The sequence below is a fragment of the Tenrec ecaudatus genome, chromosome 9 (assembly GCF_050624435.1).
Source record: "Tenrec ecaudatus isolate mTenEca1 chromosome 9, mTenEca1.hap1, whole genome shotgun sequence".
Classification (NCBI taxonomy): Eukaryota; Metazoa; Chordata; class Mammalia; order Afrosoricida; family Tenrecidae; genus Tenrec; species Tenrec ecaudatus.
The window spans coordinates 74,962,594-74,978,763 of record NC_134538.1 but is presented as its reverse complement, the minus strand read 5'-3'; the positions used below and the strand labels follow the sequence as shown (position 1 = coordinate 74,978,763).

Below are 16,170 nucleotides of genomic sequence, written 5' to 3'. Positions count from 1 at the left end.
AACATAAATTATTTTCATTGTTACTTCACTCTTAATTTTGCTACTGTTATGAATCAGGTGACCCCTGTAAAAGGGCCATTCGACCCCCAAAGGGGTTGCGACCCACAGGTTGAGAACTGCTGATCTAGATGAATGAATATGATAGAAGGACATAAAAAGCAGAAACCTAGTTACATAGTCTGCAGGCACATTCACTCACATACACAGATAGATGATTATAGGATTTATTCGGAACATTATACATGCCTACATTTTAAGAATAACCATCTTTGTCTGCCTACCAAGACCTGGCCTTTCTCTGCAGGATGGTCGTGCAGGTCCAATGCTTTCATGTGTTCCTCCAGCATTCCTGAAGTGTCAGGCACTGTATAAAATGGTTCTGTAAGTGTTGGCATGATATGCATCTGACCCTCAAGGCGCATATTCTCTAACATGGAATACAGTATGACAGGCTTCAAAAGGTTTGTGAGAAAATGGAACAAAAAGGTAACGGAATTTTCCCCACTGGATTTTTGAAGGCCCCTCGTAGAGGAACCCAAGGAATTTCATATACTGCCTAAGGTGTCCCAATAACCTTCGAGAGGGGACTTTTGCTGGACGGAATGGAACAGCCAACTGAGCTAGGCTTTGGGGTGGGGTGGGGAGCATGATTTGGACAGGGTAAGAATGGAGAAATGGACAGAAGGGAAGGGACTGTAATATAAGGTTCACATGGGAAAAAGATAAATAGCTGTTTGGAACACAAGAAGAAAAGTATGTGGGTGTAGTTTGCAAGGAGAGATTTAAAGCCAGATCATGAGTTCAATAACACCTTGGAAGTTGTTGATCTAAAAATGAACCGATACTTCAGTGCAAATTTTGTGAGTTGACTACATTGCTCCAAACTGAACTCACTGCCATCAAGTTCATGCCGACTCATAGTGACTCTATAGAACAGAGTAAAACTGCTCCTGTGGGTTTTAGAGACTGTAACACTCTCTTAAAAAAAAAAAAAAAGACTGTAACTCTTGACATGAGTGGAAAGCCCTTCCTTCCACTGGTGGTTTCCAACTGCTGACCTGGCAGTTAGCAGCCCAATGCATAACCACTATGCCACCAAGCCTCCTGACTACATTACTACTTGCTTCTAAAAGGGACACATGGTAGCAGAGAGTTCTGGAAACTAGGGAACAATTGCATAAAAGATAAAGTTGTATCACATTGTTTCTATAGTAGGAATTTCCTATATACATGACTCACTTTGGTTAAAAAAAAAACAAACAAACCTGAAAGCAAGGAGTAAATTTTAGGCTGGTTTAATGCTATGTAGCAGAAAAATAAGCACAATATTGATATAATTGATACAAAAATCATAGTAATCATGTAGTGGATACAAAAATGTCTCTGTAAGACAAGTGTGAAAGAGGCGGCTTTCTACTCCCCTAAGAGTTACTTTCCCCAGACCAGCAGAGGCAGCAGCCGCTGCCCGCAACCTATCCTGCCCGTCTCTTTCCCCCTTCCTCCTCCTCCGCCACACCCACTTCCTCCTCCACGCCCACAGGGCCCCCCCTCACCTTCCCGCCCGCCCCTATTGTTCCTCCCCCCCCACTCTTCTCCTTCCCTCCCACTCCCCTTTTCCCCCTCAGTCGCCTCCCGCCTGCAATGACCAAAGACGTGACCACTCAAAGTCCAGCTCCCCAGAACATGGCTCGACACGGACACCGGTGCGATTGAAGGTGGATGAAATGTCACTCTCACCATCCGGCTACTTATGCATGGAAAGGAAGCTGGCAGTATCATCAGAAAGAAAGGAGAGTCGGTTAAGACGATGCGGGAAGAGAGTGGTGCATGTTATCAACATCGCAGAAGGAAACTGTCACTTTGGCTGGACCCACTAATGCCATCTTTAAAGCCTTTGCCATGATCATTGACAAACTGGAGGAGGGCATCCGCAGCTCGGTGACAAATAGCACAGCTGCGGGTAGGCCCCCCGGTCACCCTGAGGCTGGTGGTCCCTGCCAGTCAGTGTGGCTCTCTCTCTCACTGGGAAAGGTGGTTGCAAAAATCAAAGAAATTCGGGAGAGCACAGGGGCTCAGGTCCAGGATCTCCAGTCATCTTTGCAGGTGGTCAGGGCAGGTACAGCACAGACAGCCACAGTGCGAGCTTTCCCCACACCATGCTGTCCAAGTGCCTCAATCCTGCCCTGGAGGGACCACCTCTAGATGCCTACACCATTCAAGGACAGTATGCCATTCCACAGCCAGATCTGACCACGCTGCACCAGCTGCCAATGCAAGAGTCTCATTTTCCTATGACGCATGACGACACCGGATTGAACAGCATTGAATCCAGCTCTCCGGAGGAGAAAGGCTATTGGGCAGGTTTGGATGCGTCTGCTCAGACGACTTCTCATGAACTCACCATTCCAAATGATTTGATTGGCTGCATCATTGGGTGTCGAGGTGGCAAAATCAATTAAATCCATCAGATGTCTGGGGCGCAGATCAAAAATGAGAACCCAGTGGAAGAATCTACTGATAGGCAGGTTACCATCACTGGGCCTGTTGCCCAGTATTATTAGCCTGGCTCAATATCTAATCAATGTCAGGCTTTCCTTCGGAGACAGGTGGCATGGGGAGCAGCTAGAACCATGCTGATTCATCCATAACCCCTTTCTGCTGTTCACCACCACCCAGGACCCAGCTGTGTAGTTTCTGAACAGTCAGCAATTCCAAATTTTACATAGTTTGTAAATTTTCAGTTTCTACACTTTATCATCCACTCATGATTTTTTAATTAAAGCATTTTAATTCCTTTCTCTGTTCAGCTGTTAATGCTGAAATCCATATTTAGTTTTATAAGCTTCTCCTGTTATTTTGGTGTTTTTTTTTTGGCTCATGAATTTTTTCCCTGTCTGTCATGGATATGTCAGAGTGGAATATTAATACATTTCAGTTTAGTTCTGTAATGTCAGGAATTTAAAAAAAACAAACAACTTAAGTGATGGACTGAAGCTTTTCCTTTGTGAATAGGAAAAAAAAATTACAGTTTCAGAAACCTACAGCAGCTGTTCTGCACGGTCCTATAGGGTCACTATGAGTTGGCATCGACTGGAGGGCAGTGCGTTTGGGTGCAGTGTAAAACGAAACTACATGAAACTATTGATAAGAGAACTTATTTGACGTTAAAATGTCAATTCCATATGCCTCCATTTAATAGCAGTAGCTAAATTCATGACTTAACAGCACTCTGAATCAGCTTTTGCCTATAATCAAGCTCTGATTGAAGGAAGATGAATTAAAAAAAAGATGAACAAGACATTTCTTAATTATGTCACAATGCTATTTGGTTGCAAAAACGTGGGTAGAAAAACAGAGAGGCAGGAGGAAAGATTCCAAGAGGTGAGGGGAAAGAGAGAATGAGAAAACTGAAAAAATGAGAAAGAAGAACAATTCAAAGGAAATGCTTATGGGCAGTTGCCCTCTCTTTAAAACGAGAGCAAGAGGTGGTGATTTTTAAGATTTTGTCATCAGAATAAAGAAAATGGACATATGTGCTTTCCCCCCTGCATATATAAAGAAAGATGCTGCCTGCCTGGTTCAGAACTCACTGACAGTGGCGCCACTGGGGCTGCCGTCACCAGTGTAATTCCTAGGGTCACACCCCCTAGTTGGTGGGGCCTGCTGGCAGCCTTGCTAAGCAGCTCAGCCGTCTGCCCCTGTAGCTCCTCTCCTTTCTCAATGGCCAAGGTGAAGACTCTCCTTTCTGCACAGTGGTGGGTGCTCCCTGACTGGGTACTCCCTGACTGGGTACTCCCTGACTGGGAGTAGGGAGTGACAGGAGATGGGGTGGGGTGTGTGAGAAGTTACCACACTATATAACTGGAATAACTCCAAACTGGAATAACTTCCCACTGCAAGTCTAACCCATTGGACACCAGTGCACAAACCCTGGGGCCATTTTGATGTCAGTCTCTGTGATGGTGTCAGGGGAGTGGTGCACGTACATACATACACACACACACACACACACACACACACACACACACCTGCGTAACTCAGGAGACTCAGATTGACTGAGTGCACCCAATGTGCTATAAAAAAAACTTGATGTGCTTTTCATTAGGTATGAACAAGAATAACCATACCTTAGAGATTATTGTAAACTTGATTATGGTGGATCCAATCACAGTATGATACTTGGTCAGTTGACCTCCCTCCTCTTGACCCAACCTGAATTTGCTGTAGGCCGAAATTTCTCGCTTGTTCCATGACAGAAAATTCTTCTCTTGCTTTTTAAATATTGATGGTGGCCCTTTCTTTCTTGCTCTTTATTATTTTTTTAAATAAATCATTTTATTGGAGGCTCTAACAGCTCTTATAACAATCCATACATGTTACAATCATTATTTCAAAAACATTTTCTTTCTACTTGAGCCCTTGATGTCAGCTCCTCTTTTTTCTCCTCCCTCCCCCAGTCTCCCACCTTATGAACCCTTGATAATTTATAAACTATTTTCATTTTCCTATTTTACATCATCCATTGTTTCCCTTCACTTATGTTTCTGTTGTTTAACCATCCCCCGGGGGGGGGTGCTGTACGTCAATCATTGTGATTGGTTGCCCTTTACCCCCTTCTTCCTACATCTTCATGGTATTGTTACCTTCATGGTATTGTTACTCTCAATATTGGTCCTGAGGGGTTTATCTGTCCTGGATTCTGTGTGTCAAGAGCTCTTATCTGTACCAGTGTACATGCTCTGGTCTAGCCAGATTTGTAAGATAGAATTGGGATCATGATAGTGGGGGGTGGGAAAGAGGAAGCATTAAAGAACTGGAGGAATGGTGTGTTTTGTTGGGCTACAACGCACCCTGGCTGGCTTGTGACCCTTCTGTGAGGGGATACCCAATTGTCTACAGATGGGCTTTTGGTTTCCATTCCCACCTGCCTTATTCACATCACAATGGTTGTTTGTTTTGGGTCTTCTGATGCTCGATACATGATCCCATAGACACTTTGTAATTACAGGGATTGGTGTGCTTCTTCCATGTGTTTTGTCGCTTCCCTGCTAGATGGCTGCTTGTTTAACTTCAAGTCTTTAAGGCCCTAGGTGCTATATGTTGTAATAGCCAGGCACCATCAGCTTTCTTCACCACATTAGCTATGTCTTCAGCGATCATGTCAGGAAGGTGTGCCAGGTTATTAGAACAAAGTGCTCTTGCTTTGAGGGAGGACTGGAGTAGAGCCCCAATGTCCATCTGCTACCTTAATACTGAGCCTATAAATATATGTATATAGATCTATATCCCTATAGTTATATATTAATATATTTACATATGTACACGCTTAGACCTCTATAAATGTTTTTTGCCTCCTAGTTCTTTCCTCTATTTCCTTTTACTTTCCTCCAGTCCAACTAATGTGTTCAACCTTCATTCAGCTCTATTTCCTCTGGGCTACACTGCACTTGATCGAACCCCACTAGGCATTCAATGCCCTGCTGGTTATCGATTTTAGATCTCCTGTTGTTCCCTTGTCCCTGGGTTGGTTGGCTCCCCCTCCCTTTCCTTTACCTCCTCCGCTCCCGTTCCCTGGGAACCATAGGTCCCGTTGTTTTCTACTCAGCATTGTTTATCTTGCCTGAATTACACAGATAGACATGAAAAAAAGAAGGAAACAAAAACCCTATGAAACTTTATATTATTTTCTTCTTTCCATTTCATTGTGTTGGTTTTTTATTCTTTCTGTTAGGCTTCCCAGTTTATGCAGCACAGGATGAGTGGATGCATAGAGACAATAACTGGTGTAATGGTTTATTGGGGATGGGGGTAGTAGGGCAGGGGAGAGGGGCAGGAATGGGGGAGCAAGCAATGAATGCAGGAGTGGGGAGGGAGCTCTAGAACTGATTGTGATGATGTATATACAACTCATTTGAAAAGCGATTTAACCATGGAAGTGTATATGTGAATACTTTATCAAGAAAACTACTTCTAAATAAAAATAAAAAGAAAGAAACCAAAGTTGACCCATGGTTGCCATGAGTGAATGAGGAAGAGGTTTTGCTAAGAGGACATAGAGTTTATGTTGGTGGTGGTGGAATAATTTGGTAAAGGTTATCAACAATGGTTGCATAACAAAGTATAATCAATGGCACTGAATTATATAGGTAGAAGTTGTTGAAACGGAGAAAGTTTTGCTGTGTTTATTTTTACCACAATTTAAAAAATCTAATTACACTAATAATGAGTACAAGGAAGAAGAAAATGTTCCAAAATTGGTTGTGGTACAGGAAGAAGGAAATGTTCTAAAATTGATTGTGATACTGATTGTGCAAGTCTTCTTGATATGACTGAACTATTGAACTGTATGCTATATGAAGAAGTGCCAATAAAACTTTAAGATAAGTAAATAAATAACCATGTCTTCTATATCCAAGTTTATTTCGCCTTTGTTTAAGGGTATCACAGAGTTTAAGGAAGGAGTGAGGTGAGATTTGAAGTGATCATGACCCTTAAGCCTACATTTTCACTAGTATCTCTAATGAAATGAACTCTATTGTCCTGCTCAGCCACTGTTATCAAGCCGATTCCGACTCACAGCCATCCCCTATAAGGTTTCGGAGACTATAAATCTTTACAGTACTGCGCAGCCTCGCCATTCCTGTGTGGAATGGCTGGTGGGTTTAAACTACCAACCTTATAGAGAGTAGACCAATGCCTAACCCACAGCACCACCAGGGCGCCTTTACTTTTCCACTACTGTCCTATAAGAAATATTTTATGATTTTGAAACCCTGTCATTTTTTTTTGAAACCCTGTCATTTTTAGAGTCATAAGCAAAACCTTGTCACATTTAGAGTCCTAGGCAAAAAAATGTCTTATACTTACTTGTACAATGTAAATGTATCACTGAGCAAAGACAATTAAGCCTAACAAGGAATAAGGTAAATCATTTTATGTGGTATAATGCTTATATTTCTAGAAAAACAAGAAATAAAAAAATGCAATACAACCAATATTTAAGGTATTATTGTGTGTTGAGCATATGTATAAAATAAAAACTCAACCAAACTCACTGCCTTCGAGTAGATTCTGACCTGTCGGACCCTGTAACAGGGCAGAACTGCCCGTGTGGGTTTCTGGAACTGTCCATCTTTACATGGGTTTTGAATCCCTGAACTTGGGGTTAGCTGCCCCCGAGTAAGCCCCATAGCCCCATAATTTATTATCTGGTTAGAGGCAGAGAAAAAAAGTAATGAAGAATTCCCATTAATAAAGAAGACTGGAAATATTTCAAATACCCACCATTTTCACAAGCACAGCAGACTCTTGATTAGTCATTTCTTGATTATCCAATCTTCTGGATTTTCCCAGGTGATGTCACAGCAAAAGAGTAGGGGGAAGAAAAAGGTACATGTGACATGCATACATTTCAGGCTCTTCATGTATGTTAATGGCATATTAAAATGATACTTTGGTATGATTTAAATACCAAGTTATTGGAGATGTTGAAACTCTTCAAAAGTTTTATTAAAGCTGGTAAAGTATGAGATAAAAATAAAGTGTATAAAGAATTGGAAGTCTCCTATAATAAATTATGTGGTATTAAGAATATGCAGAGAAAATGAAGTACACATTTGTAAGAAAATGCTTCATCAACTTTTTCTCTACATGTAATAATAACAAAGTTCATGGGACTATTTAGATATTACTATTATTAAATCAATACAAATTGGGCAAAGTACCGAGAAACAGAAAAATACATAGAAACTCAAAGGTTTTACTGACATTTCTTATCTCAAAGTCTTTAATTTTGTTTTAAAATGTGAGTTATGTTTGAGTCTACCAGAATGTCTGACACACAAGAAATATGTGAGTGTCTGTCAACTAAATGAGCATTTTAGGGGACAGAGTGATACTTTTCCCTAATCGTTTATTAAACCCAAAGAAGCAGGTTTTAAATACTTTTCATCGTTATTCTAAGTATTTCTTTTAAGGAAAAACATTTATTTTTGTTCCATGACTTTACTTTTAAATTTCATTTTAGTTTTTATAATCCAAGCACTATTTTAAAGGGGGAATGAGTAAACAGAAAAAGAAAAAAAAAAGAAAATGATGATGGCAGCATATGTGCAAATGTGCTTGACACACTGGATGAATTTATGGATTGTGATAAGAGATGTAAGAGCCCCAATAAAAGCATTTAGTTAAAAAATGGTTCTTTTTGGAGCATTAGTTTATAGGGGTTTGTTTTGTTTTAGTTCAGTTTTTAAAGCAAAATAGTGTTGGTGATTTTAAGAATATTCTTTTTTTTAACTTTAAGAATATTCTTGCTAATCTTATTTAAACAAGATACAAGCAAAAACAAAATCATACTGGAAATTTATTAATGACCCACTTTAGTAGGATAGTATTTTTTATAAATAAACCTAGCAACTCATGGATTGTATGCACCTTTAAAACTCATATGTGAGGGGGGAGACAAGAAAAACAAAAAAACTCATATGTAACTAAAGGCCTTTCATTCTCCTCAGTCTTCAGGGGCAAATCTGACTAGAACGTATCACTGCTGAAAAACATCTCAATGATATTGCTGTCCTTATACCAAAATCACTCTGAGGGCTACATCATTATAGAAAGTGTAAACACTAAGGCATAAATGTTAACCTTCTGGCACTCTAATAAGGAAGACATTGCAAGTTAGGGCAAGGTATTTTTAACCCAATAGACTTGTAACCCTATACATGGCATAGAGCGTTCTGGCCTGCCGGGCCAAGTCATCTGTTGCAGATGCTTCAGGAGAAGAGTCGTTGGGAGCGGGATAAACAAACACCACCACATCAAGTGGAGACGATGTGTTCAAAAATAGATAGCACTGAGCTTGAGATGAACTCTCTTCAAGGGAAGTATGAAAGCTTTCAGTCTGTGGAGTCTTTCAAACGTAGACTATTATGCCTTTGAAGCTGGGAAAGGATTACTCTCTATGCTTTGTGATAAGCTTAAGGTCTCTCCCATAACAGCGTTGAGCACAAGGAATATGTAGGACAAGGCTAAAGACGAAGCAGGAGGTAAGAACTTCTTTGAAAAGTATATCCCTCATAATAGAAAGTTGTAGTTAATGTGCTACTTCATTTTGAGATGAGTCACTTTGAAAATACAGTTTACAAGTCTGTTAATGAAGTGTGTGTAGCTACAGGAAAATTTAGTTGCGTTAAAGCAAGCTGTATCTGAATACAAACTCCTTTAAAAGGCCCACTTGGTTTTGTCCAAGAGGAGGAAAAGCAGAAAATATTTCATATCTTCAAAAGTTAGGACTCTTGCGTTAATTATGATACGTGCAGAAACATCCACGTTTCGGGGCACTACAGGCAGTAATGATATTCTGCAGGACCAGCTGTGTGCTGGTCACATGAGAAAGGGTCTGCATGGGCAGGGCATCAGCAACAATGCTAAAATTTGACATTTGTACTTTTCCAGCAACCTGTAATACTTGCCCTAAACTAGGGTTGCTGTTTTTTTTTAAAAAACAAACAAACAAAACAGTCCCTATCTTAAAATAATGATGGAGTGAGGATAAAGAAGTTACACTTCCATACACAGAAAAACAAACTATAAAGTATTGTAAGTCAGCTTCTACGGGCATTCAGACAGCTTTCTTCATTTGACTCCGCACAGGGAAGGGGCAGCAGGGCTGTTTGGCGAGTTGGAGCTGGAAACACAAGCCTGGACAGCGAAACGTTCTTGATACACACTTGAAGCAAAAATGAAACTGAGCAGCAAAGAGTGGGAGGGGAAGCCGAAGGCAGAAAGTAAAAAAAAACACTTTACAGGCTAGTAATTTAAAACTTGCAATTTATGTCAGTTTTCTTAAATAATCCAACTTAAGTTCTCTGTTAGGAGTTTATGGATACTTAAGAAAATGAATTTCAGAGCTGGAAAATTTCAGAATGGTATCTATCTGTAATCAGCTGTTCTTCTACTCTGCCTCTAACATCTAGTTGCATTTTTCAAAAATGATGAAACCAGGGCACAAGGAGATTGAAACAATGTGTACTGATTGCCCTTCAGGCCTCTGCATTCTTCTGTCCTTGCTTTGTCCCCGGACGGGGGCACAGGTGGTCGGCAGTATGTGGAGACATGAGTGCGGGGTTATAGGCTGCCGATAAAAACCAAGCAAAAAGCTTTCAGAAATGGTCTGCCTGGATTACCTAATTTTCCTGACTTAGAGGAAATAAAAATAGATAAGATACGGCCAAATCTAATGATCTAAATCTGACTTGGTCAGGAACGTAGCTGTAGGCTTTTACTTTTGAGCCTAATATTTCAACATACATTTTGTTTTAAATCTTATGAGAAGCAATTCATCTTTTGATCACTTCAGAAAACCAATCCTATGCCATGAAGACTTGGGTATTACTCACAGATACAAAAAAAAGTGCAATTTATCTTCATTAGTAAGCGGCAATGAATAGTTCCCAATCCCTGGGACACAAAGCTTGTGGCTGTCACACAAAAAGCTGAATTACACAGCAACTGAATGACCAAAAAGGTGGAATCTTACCCTTTCCCCCTCCTCCTGTAAAGAGATTTGAAGTAGTTTGCTTTGCTTTTTTTTTTTTAACATCAGCATGTTAATTACGAAGCACTTCATATTAGATGTCACTATAACATCTCATTGCAATTTCTTAAGACCCAAGGCACCCCAAAGTTTTAGACAGTTTATTTGAGAACTAAAAAAGAAGATAGCTTTCCATGGCAGCGGCTCATTCCACTTTTGTTTCCTAAATTTGTATTTTTAAGTGCCAGAATTTTCAACCAGATACTCAATTAAATACAAATTGTATAGCCATAAAGTCAAACGAGAGAAACGGATTTGTTTAGAGCGCCGTGCGTACTCACCCAAATGTGCAGGAGCAGCTACACGACGGAAAGAAAAGCCTTCCTGTTTGAGAAGGACTAATATAGTACAAGGTGCAACTGAGGGGCGGGTCCAGGAGCCTTGACTAAGCCCAATGCAAAACAAGTCTTGTGACGTCTCACCACACACACGGCTTTATCATGCTCTGGGCCTGCTAGTTATGAGCTAGTTAGTCACCAGTCTAAGAACATGACCAGTTGAAATCATTTATCTTTGAGACGGGCCAGTGGAGTGCTGGGGACACGCTCTGCAAAGAAAACAACAGCATGGACAAGTACAAAACTCCTTCCTCGAAGGGGCTTTGGTTTGAAAGTACTTCTCCCTTTATCTCAATGGAAAGCGAAACATTAGCTCACATATGACAAGTGAACAAAAACATGGTACATATGTGTGGTCATTAGATGCTAAGTCTAACAGGGGGATTTAAAGGGATTTTTACACCTTTCTTCATATTTTCCAGAGCTGTCCATAAATTCTAATGGAACTATGCATGGTTTTGCTATGAAATCTTAAACAATGAATCTTTAAATACATTTTCTTTCTTTTTAGATGCAAAGGCAAACTGCTGTGAATACAAACATATTTTTTAAGCGCACTAGCTTTGCTTTTAACTCAAGTAGTCAGAATTTCGTAGTAAGCAAGCTACTGCCAAGTATCAGGACCGGGCAGATAAGTTAGGCTCTGGGCTATGGAAAGCTTTATCAGCACGGACATGACTAAACTATATTTATGTAAATAAGTTTCTATAGCAGCCTGCTGTCTACTGAACAGAAATCTAACCCAGGCAACATTTCAGCAAAATTTGTGAAGTAGTATTTTCTAAAATAATAGAAAATTAAAAGGCCACTAACAAGCAGATTTAGCATCTATCAAATGTGAGAAAAATTAGCACTGCTATCTATTTATTTATTTATTTGCTATTTTATTTTAACAACATTAGAAGATCCATAATAAGACATTCTTCCAAGAAGGACATTTATTTTATTCAGTGTATTTATAAAACTAAAATTATTCTTTCTAACCCGAAACTTGCCAGCTCTTTCCTCCTAATAGTTTTCATTTAAACCGCTTATGTTGTGACCGGAAAATATAACAAAGTAACTGATAAAAAACACAAAATGTTGGACAGCTGACAAACGTGATGCACAATCTTACCGGCTGCCCTCTAAAAATGCTAACTAGCACTACCGCTGGGTATGATTCATAACAGCACACCCAGAGCGCTCTTTTTAACCTTTTCGCTATTGGGATCTGTTCACATGACGTGACACTAAGCGTGGCAGACATATGGCTTCCGAACGTCACTGGAACCGAGTCAGTGTGTTTAGACACGTCCACGGGCCCCTAGGAAAGGCACTGGGCCACGTGTATAAGCGTCTTCAGCAGTTAAAGGGTTAACGAGGGAATTGTGTGTATGGTATTGTCTCAATCTCCCCTAAACACCATTTTCTTCATAACAATTTTTTCTATTTTCATTTTGTTTCGGAGCATCGCGGACCACAAAAAATGACCTCGGTGGGCGCATGTGGCTCACAGCTCGCCAGTTTGACACCCCTGATGTATGGAAATGCAATTCTGTTGTCTGCATATAGATAGGGAAGGTATGGATTCAAACGGTATCACTGAGAAGGCTCGCTCCAGTTGAATTCCCGTCAACGAGTACTGAGTTACGGTTTTACAACCTTTCTTGGAGGGCTAGCTAGAGTTGGAGTGGACTCTTCCGCAGAGGACTTGTTTTTAAAAACTTTTTATTGAGTAATGTTATTTTGTTACATATGCAATACCAGTGGTGGTTACCCAAATGCGACACATGTAATAGGTTTCAGTGAATTGCACCCACTTAAAATGTTGACTTGGCAGATGTCTTAGCCATGTGGCAGTTGACTTCTGTGAGGATGACACTGCATCACCCCCTGGGGCCGCTCTGCTCTGTCCGGTGGGCTCGCTGTGAGTGGGAGCAGACTCAGTGCTACACAACAATGCTCTGTATTGGAAGCTAGCCCCAGATTTCTCTCTCCCCCTTCCCCACCCCCCATTCCCTGTGGTTGGTGAATTCAAACCACCCACCGACCTTTTGCTTAGCAGCGGAACAATTTAACCGTTGTGCCACCAAAGCCTCTCTACATCCCTTTGAAATGAAGACTCTATCTTGCTAACATCTATTGTGCGCTTTCTTATGTCTTAGATACTTCTGACATCTGACATTCATCATCTCATATAATAATTATAAAAATCCTAAGAGGTATATGCTATTATTATCCTTTTGTAGGTGAGTAAATTAAGGTTTGTAGCTCGTAAGTGGGAGAAATGGATTCAAACTCAGTTCTCTGACTCTCCAATCCATGATTGCAAACCACTAACAATACCATGCCTGAAGATTCATATTTATGCTAACCACTAATGAAGGTAAACTAAGGAATCCTCATAGCTCTGTGGATTAGCACTAGGTTGCTAATTACAAGGTAAGCAGTTCAAACCATTAGATGCTCCATGGGACAAAAACTGGGCACACCCTTACAGAAGGGTCTCGGGGAGGAGACGAGCCAGTCAGGGTACAGTGTAGCACCGATGAAATAAACAACTTTCCTCTAGTTCTTTAATGCCTCCTCACCCACTATCATGACCCCAATTCTACCTTTCAGATCTGGCTAAACCAGATAATGGAGACTGGAACAGATACGAGCTGGAAACCCAGGGAGTCCAGGACAGATAAACCTCTCAGAACAAATACTAGAGTGGCCATACCAGGAGGGTACGGAGAAGGTACGGGGAGAAAGGGGGACACTATCACAATGATCTACCTATAACCCTCTCCCAGTGGGATGGACAACAGAAAAGTGGGTGAAGGGAGACATCAGTCAGTGTAAGACATGAAAAAAAAAAATTTATAAATGAGCAAGGGTTCATGAGGGAAGGGAGGTAGAGGAGGGAGGGAAAAATTAGCTGACACCAAGGGCTCAAGTAGAAAGAAAATGTTTTGAGAAGGATGAGGGTAACAAATGTACAAATGTGCTTGACACAATGGATGGATGCATGGATTATGATAAAAGTTGTACAAGCCCCCAATAAAATTTAAAAAAAATAGACCATCAGCTCCTGTAAAGATTACAGTCTCAGAAATGCTATATAGTGTTGCTATGAGTAGAAATCAACTCAGTGGCCATAAGTTTTTTTGTTTGTTTGTTTTGATACTGAGTGAAAAAAAAATTAAAAGAGTGTATCTACAGCAAACATCCAATGGAAGGGGGGCAGGTGTGGTGGTGATGGTATTATCTTTATGAGCATGGGAAAATATGAATCAGAATCATAACACAATATCAGTGATGGGAATTAGGGGTTAATGCTTTTTACTTTCTAAATTTTTTAAATGAGCTCTTTGGGGAATAAAAATGGCTGGTTGGAAATACTATAGTAGTAGCATCTTGTCGTGCCCATAATCAGGAAGAGAAAAAAAGCTACCAACAATTAGACAAGCAGAACCAGTCACTGTCATATGAATGGATTTTGTTTCTGTTTTGAAAGTAAAGAAGCCATGCTTACTCCTCTACTCTAAGACAAAATAAAAACTTCATAGCAAGTTGGCCAGTGCCTTATCGAGCTATGTAGTTTGGTCTCTAAGAGGAAGCGATGGCTTTGCCTCAGCTGGAGGTATAGGTAAGGCAAGTCGGAGCCTAATGACAGCAGGGAAGATAAGAAATGAGCACTGCTTCCTGCCAGCGGGAGGCCCACCAAACCCACTGCAATCAAGTCCATTCCAGTTCACTGTGACTCTATATAGTTTCCTAGGTTTTGTAAATCTTTGCGAACGCAGTCAGCCTGATCATTGTCCCGTGGAGTGGCTGGTAGATTTGAACCACTGACCCTGCAGCCAGCAGCCCACTGCTTACCTGACAGAGAGAGATCTTCCTTTGAACGTCACCCAGTACGTGGGAGTATGTGATGGAGGTTTGCTGTAGGGGTGAAGTGTCTACGAAAGTGGCCTTCAAGCAGGGGCTCACATTTTATTGAGCACTTTTGTATACCACCAATAGCACCCCAGAAGAATGATGATCCTTTACATACATTCTAGTTTAAACAGCAAAACGTTGTGGGGAAGTTAATGGTTCCCTTTTTATATAGATATAGATAAAGATTGTGATATCCAGAGAAGTTAAGTTACTAATTACTTATATGACCTTGTATAAGAGTCAGAACACTAAGTCCTCTCTCTCTCTCACTTTGATGCCTGTAAGTAGCATTATACAACAGCTGTGAATGAGGGGGCTAGACACATGTACAAATAAGGATAATGTTTAGAAACTGTCATACAAAAGGCACACAGGATACAGCAAAGCACCAGAAACAATGAATGGAGAAGTTTGTTTGAAAAAGCTTCAGGAGACCTTTGGAGAAGGACCAGAGGGTCTAGAAGTGAGAAGCAGCAGCGTGGACTTTACTCTGCGCAGTGACTAAGCCCTGCTGCCCTGGAGTCTCTGTACTGGTTGTCATAGAAACAGAAACCACGCAGATCCCAATGGCAAAGTCTAACTCTTAAATATAAATGGCCAAAGAGCAGAGAACTTTTTGTGAAGGACTTAAATTTATGGAAGATTGTTTTCTTCCTTCTGTAACACTAAAACCACAAGTCTTCATTAGCGAGAAAGGAGTACCTAGTTGTATTTCTGAATAACTGTAACTAGTTAGAACCTTTTAGAGTCTGTCAATTATTTCCAATCAAATTGAAAAGCTTAAAAGTATGACTTCATATTTCACCATCCACGAGACTCACAGTGATCAAGCACTTGGCTGCAGTTCAGGGACACCAGAAGTGCCTTGGAAGAAAGGTGTGGAGTAACTACTTAGAAAGCTTACAGCCACTGAAAAACCAGTCTGCTCAGAAAACCAAGAGTCATCGTGGGTTGGAATCGGTACAAGGCAACTGGCTTTTCTCTTAATTTCCCAGAAATGAGAAAAAATTCTCAGAAAATCCAGTTGACCAATTTAAACTGCAGACATGTATTGAGTGTTTCATTTGGCCTTTTAATGAATAGTTGTTCACTGTCAGAGAGAGAAATGGATAGCAGCCATCTTGCTTTGTTTGGGAGGTTTTTTGTTGTTTTTTTAATCATTTTATTGGGGGCTCGTACAATTCTTATCACAATCCATACATACATCCATTATTTCAAGCACATATGTACATTTGTTGCCATCATCATTCTCCAAACATTTGCCTTCTATGTGAGCCCTTAACATTGGCTGCTCAGGAAGGTTTTCTTATAAAACCAAATTCACTG

The 16,170-nt window shown here is 40.6% G+C and overlaps 1 protein-coding gene and 1 pseudogene across 2 annotated transcripts in view; one reads left to right on the top strand and one right to left on the bottom strand.

The window, feature by feature from the left end:
* NT5C3A (5'-nucleotidase, cytosolic IIIA) overlaps positions 1 to 16,170 on the bottom strand; it is a 74,633-nt gene that overhangs the window by 18,606 nt on the left and 39,857 nt on the right. Inside the window, exon 2 of one of the 2 annotated variants that reach the window (XM_075558205.1) lies at positions 7,285 to 7,339. The exons of the other annotated variant lie outside the window; for it this stretch is intronic. Within the exon in view, the coding sequence (XP_075414320.1) occupies positions 7,285 to 7,320 (36 nt within the window). The 5' untranslated portion in view covers positions 7,321 to 7,339. The remainder of the gene's footprint in view (positions 1 to 7,284; positions 7,340 to 16,170) is intronic. 2 annotated transcript variants of the gene reach the window in all.
* Positions 1,661 to 2,626, top strand: LOC142456989 (poly(rC)-binding protein 2 pseudogene; annotated as a pseudogene).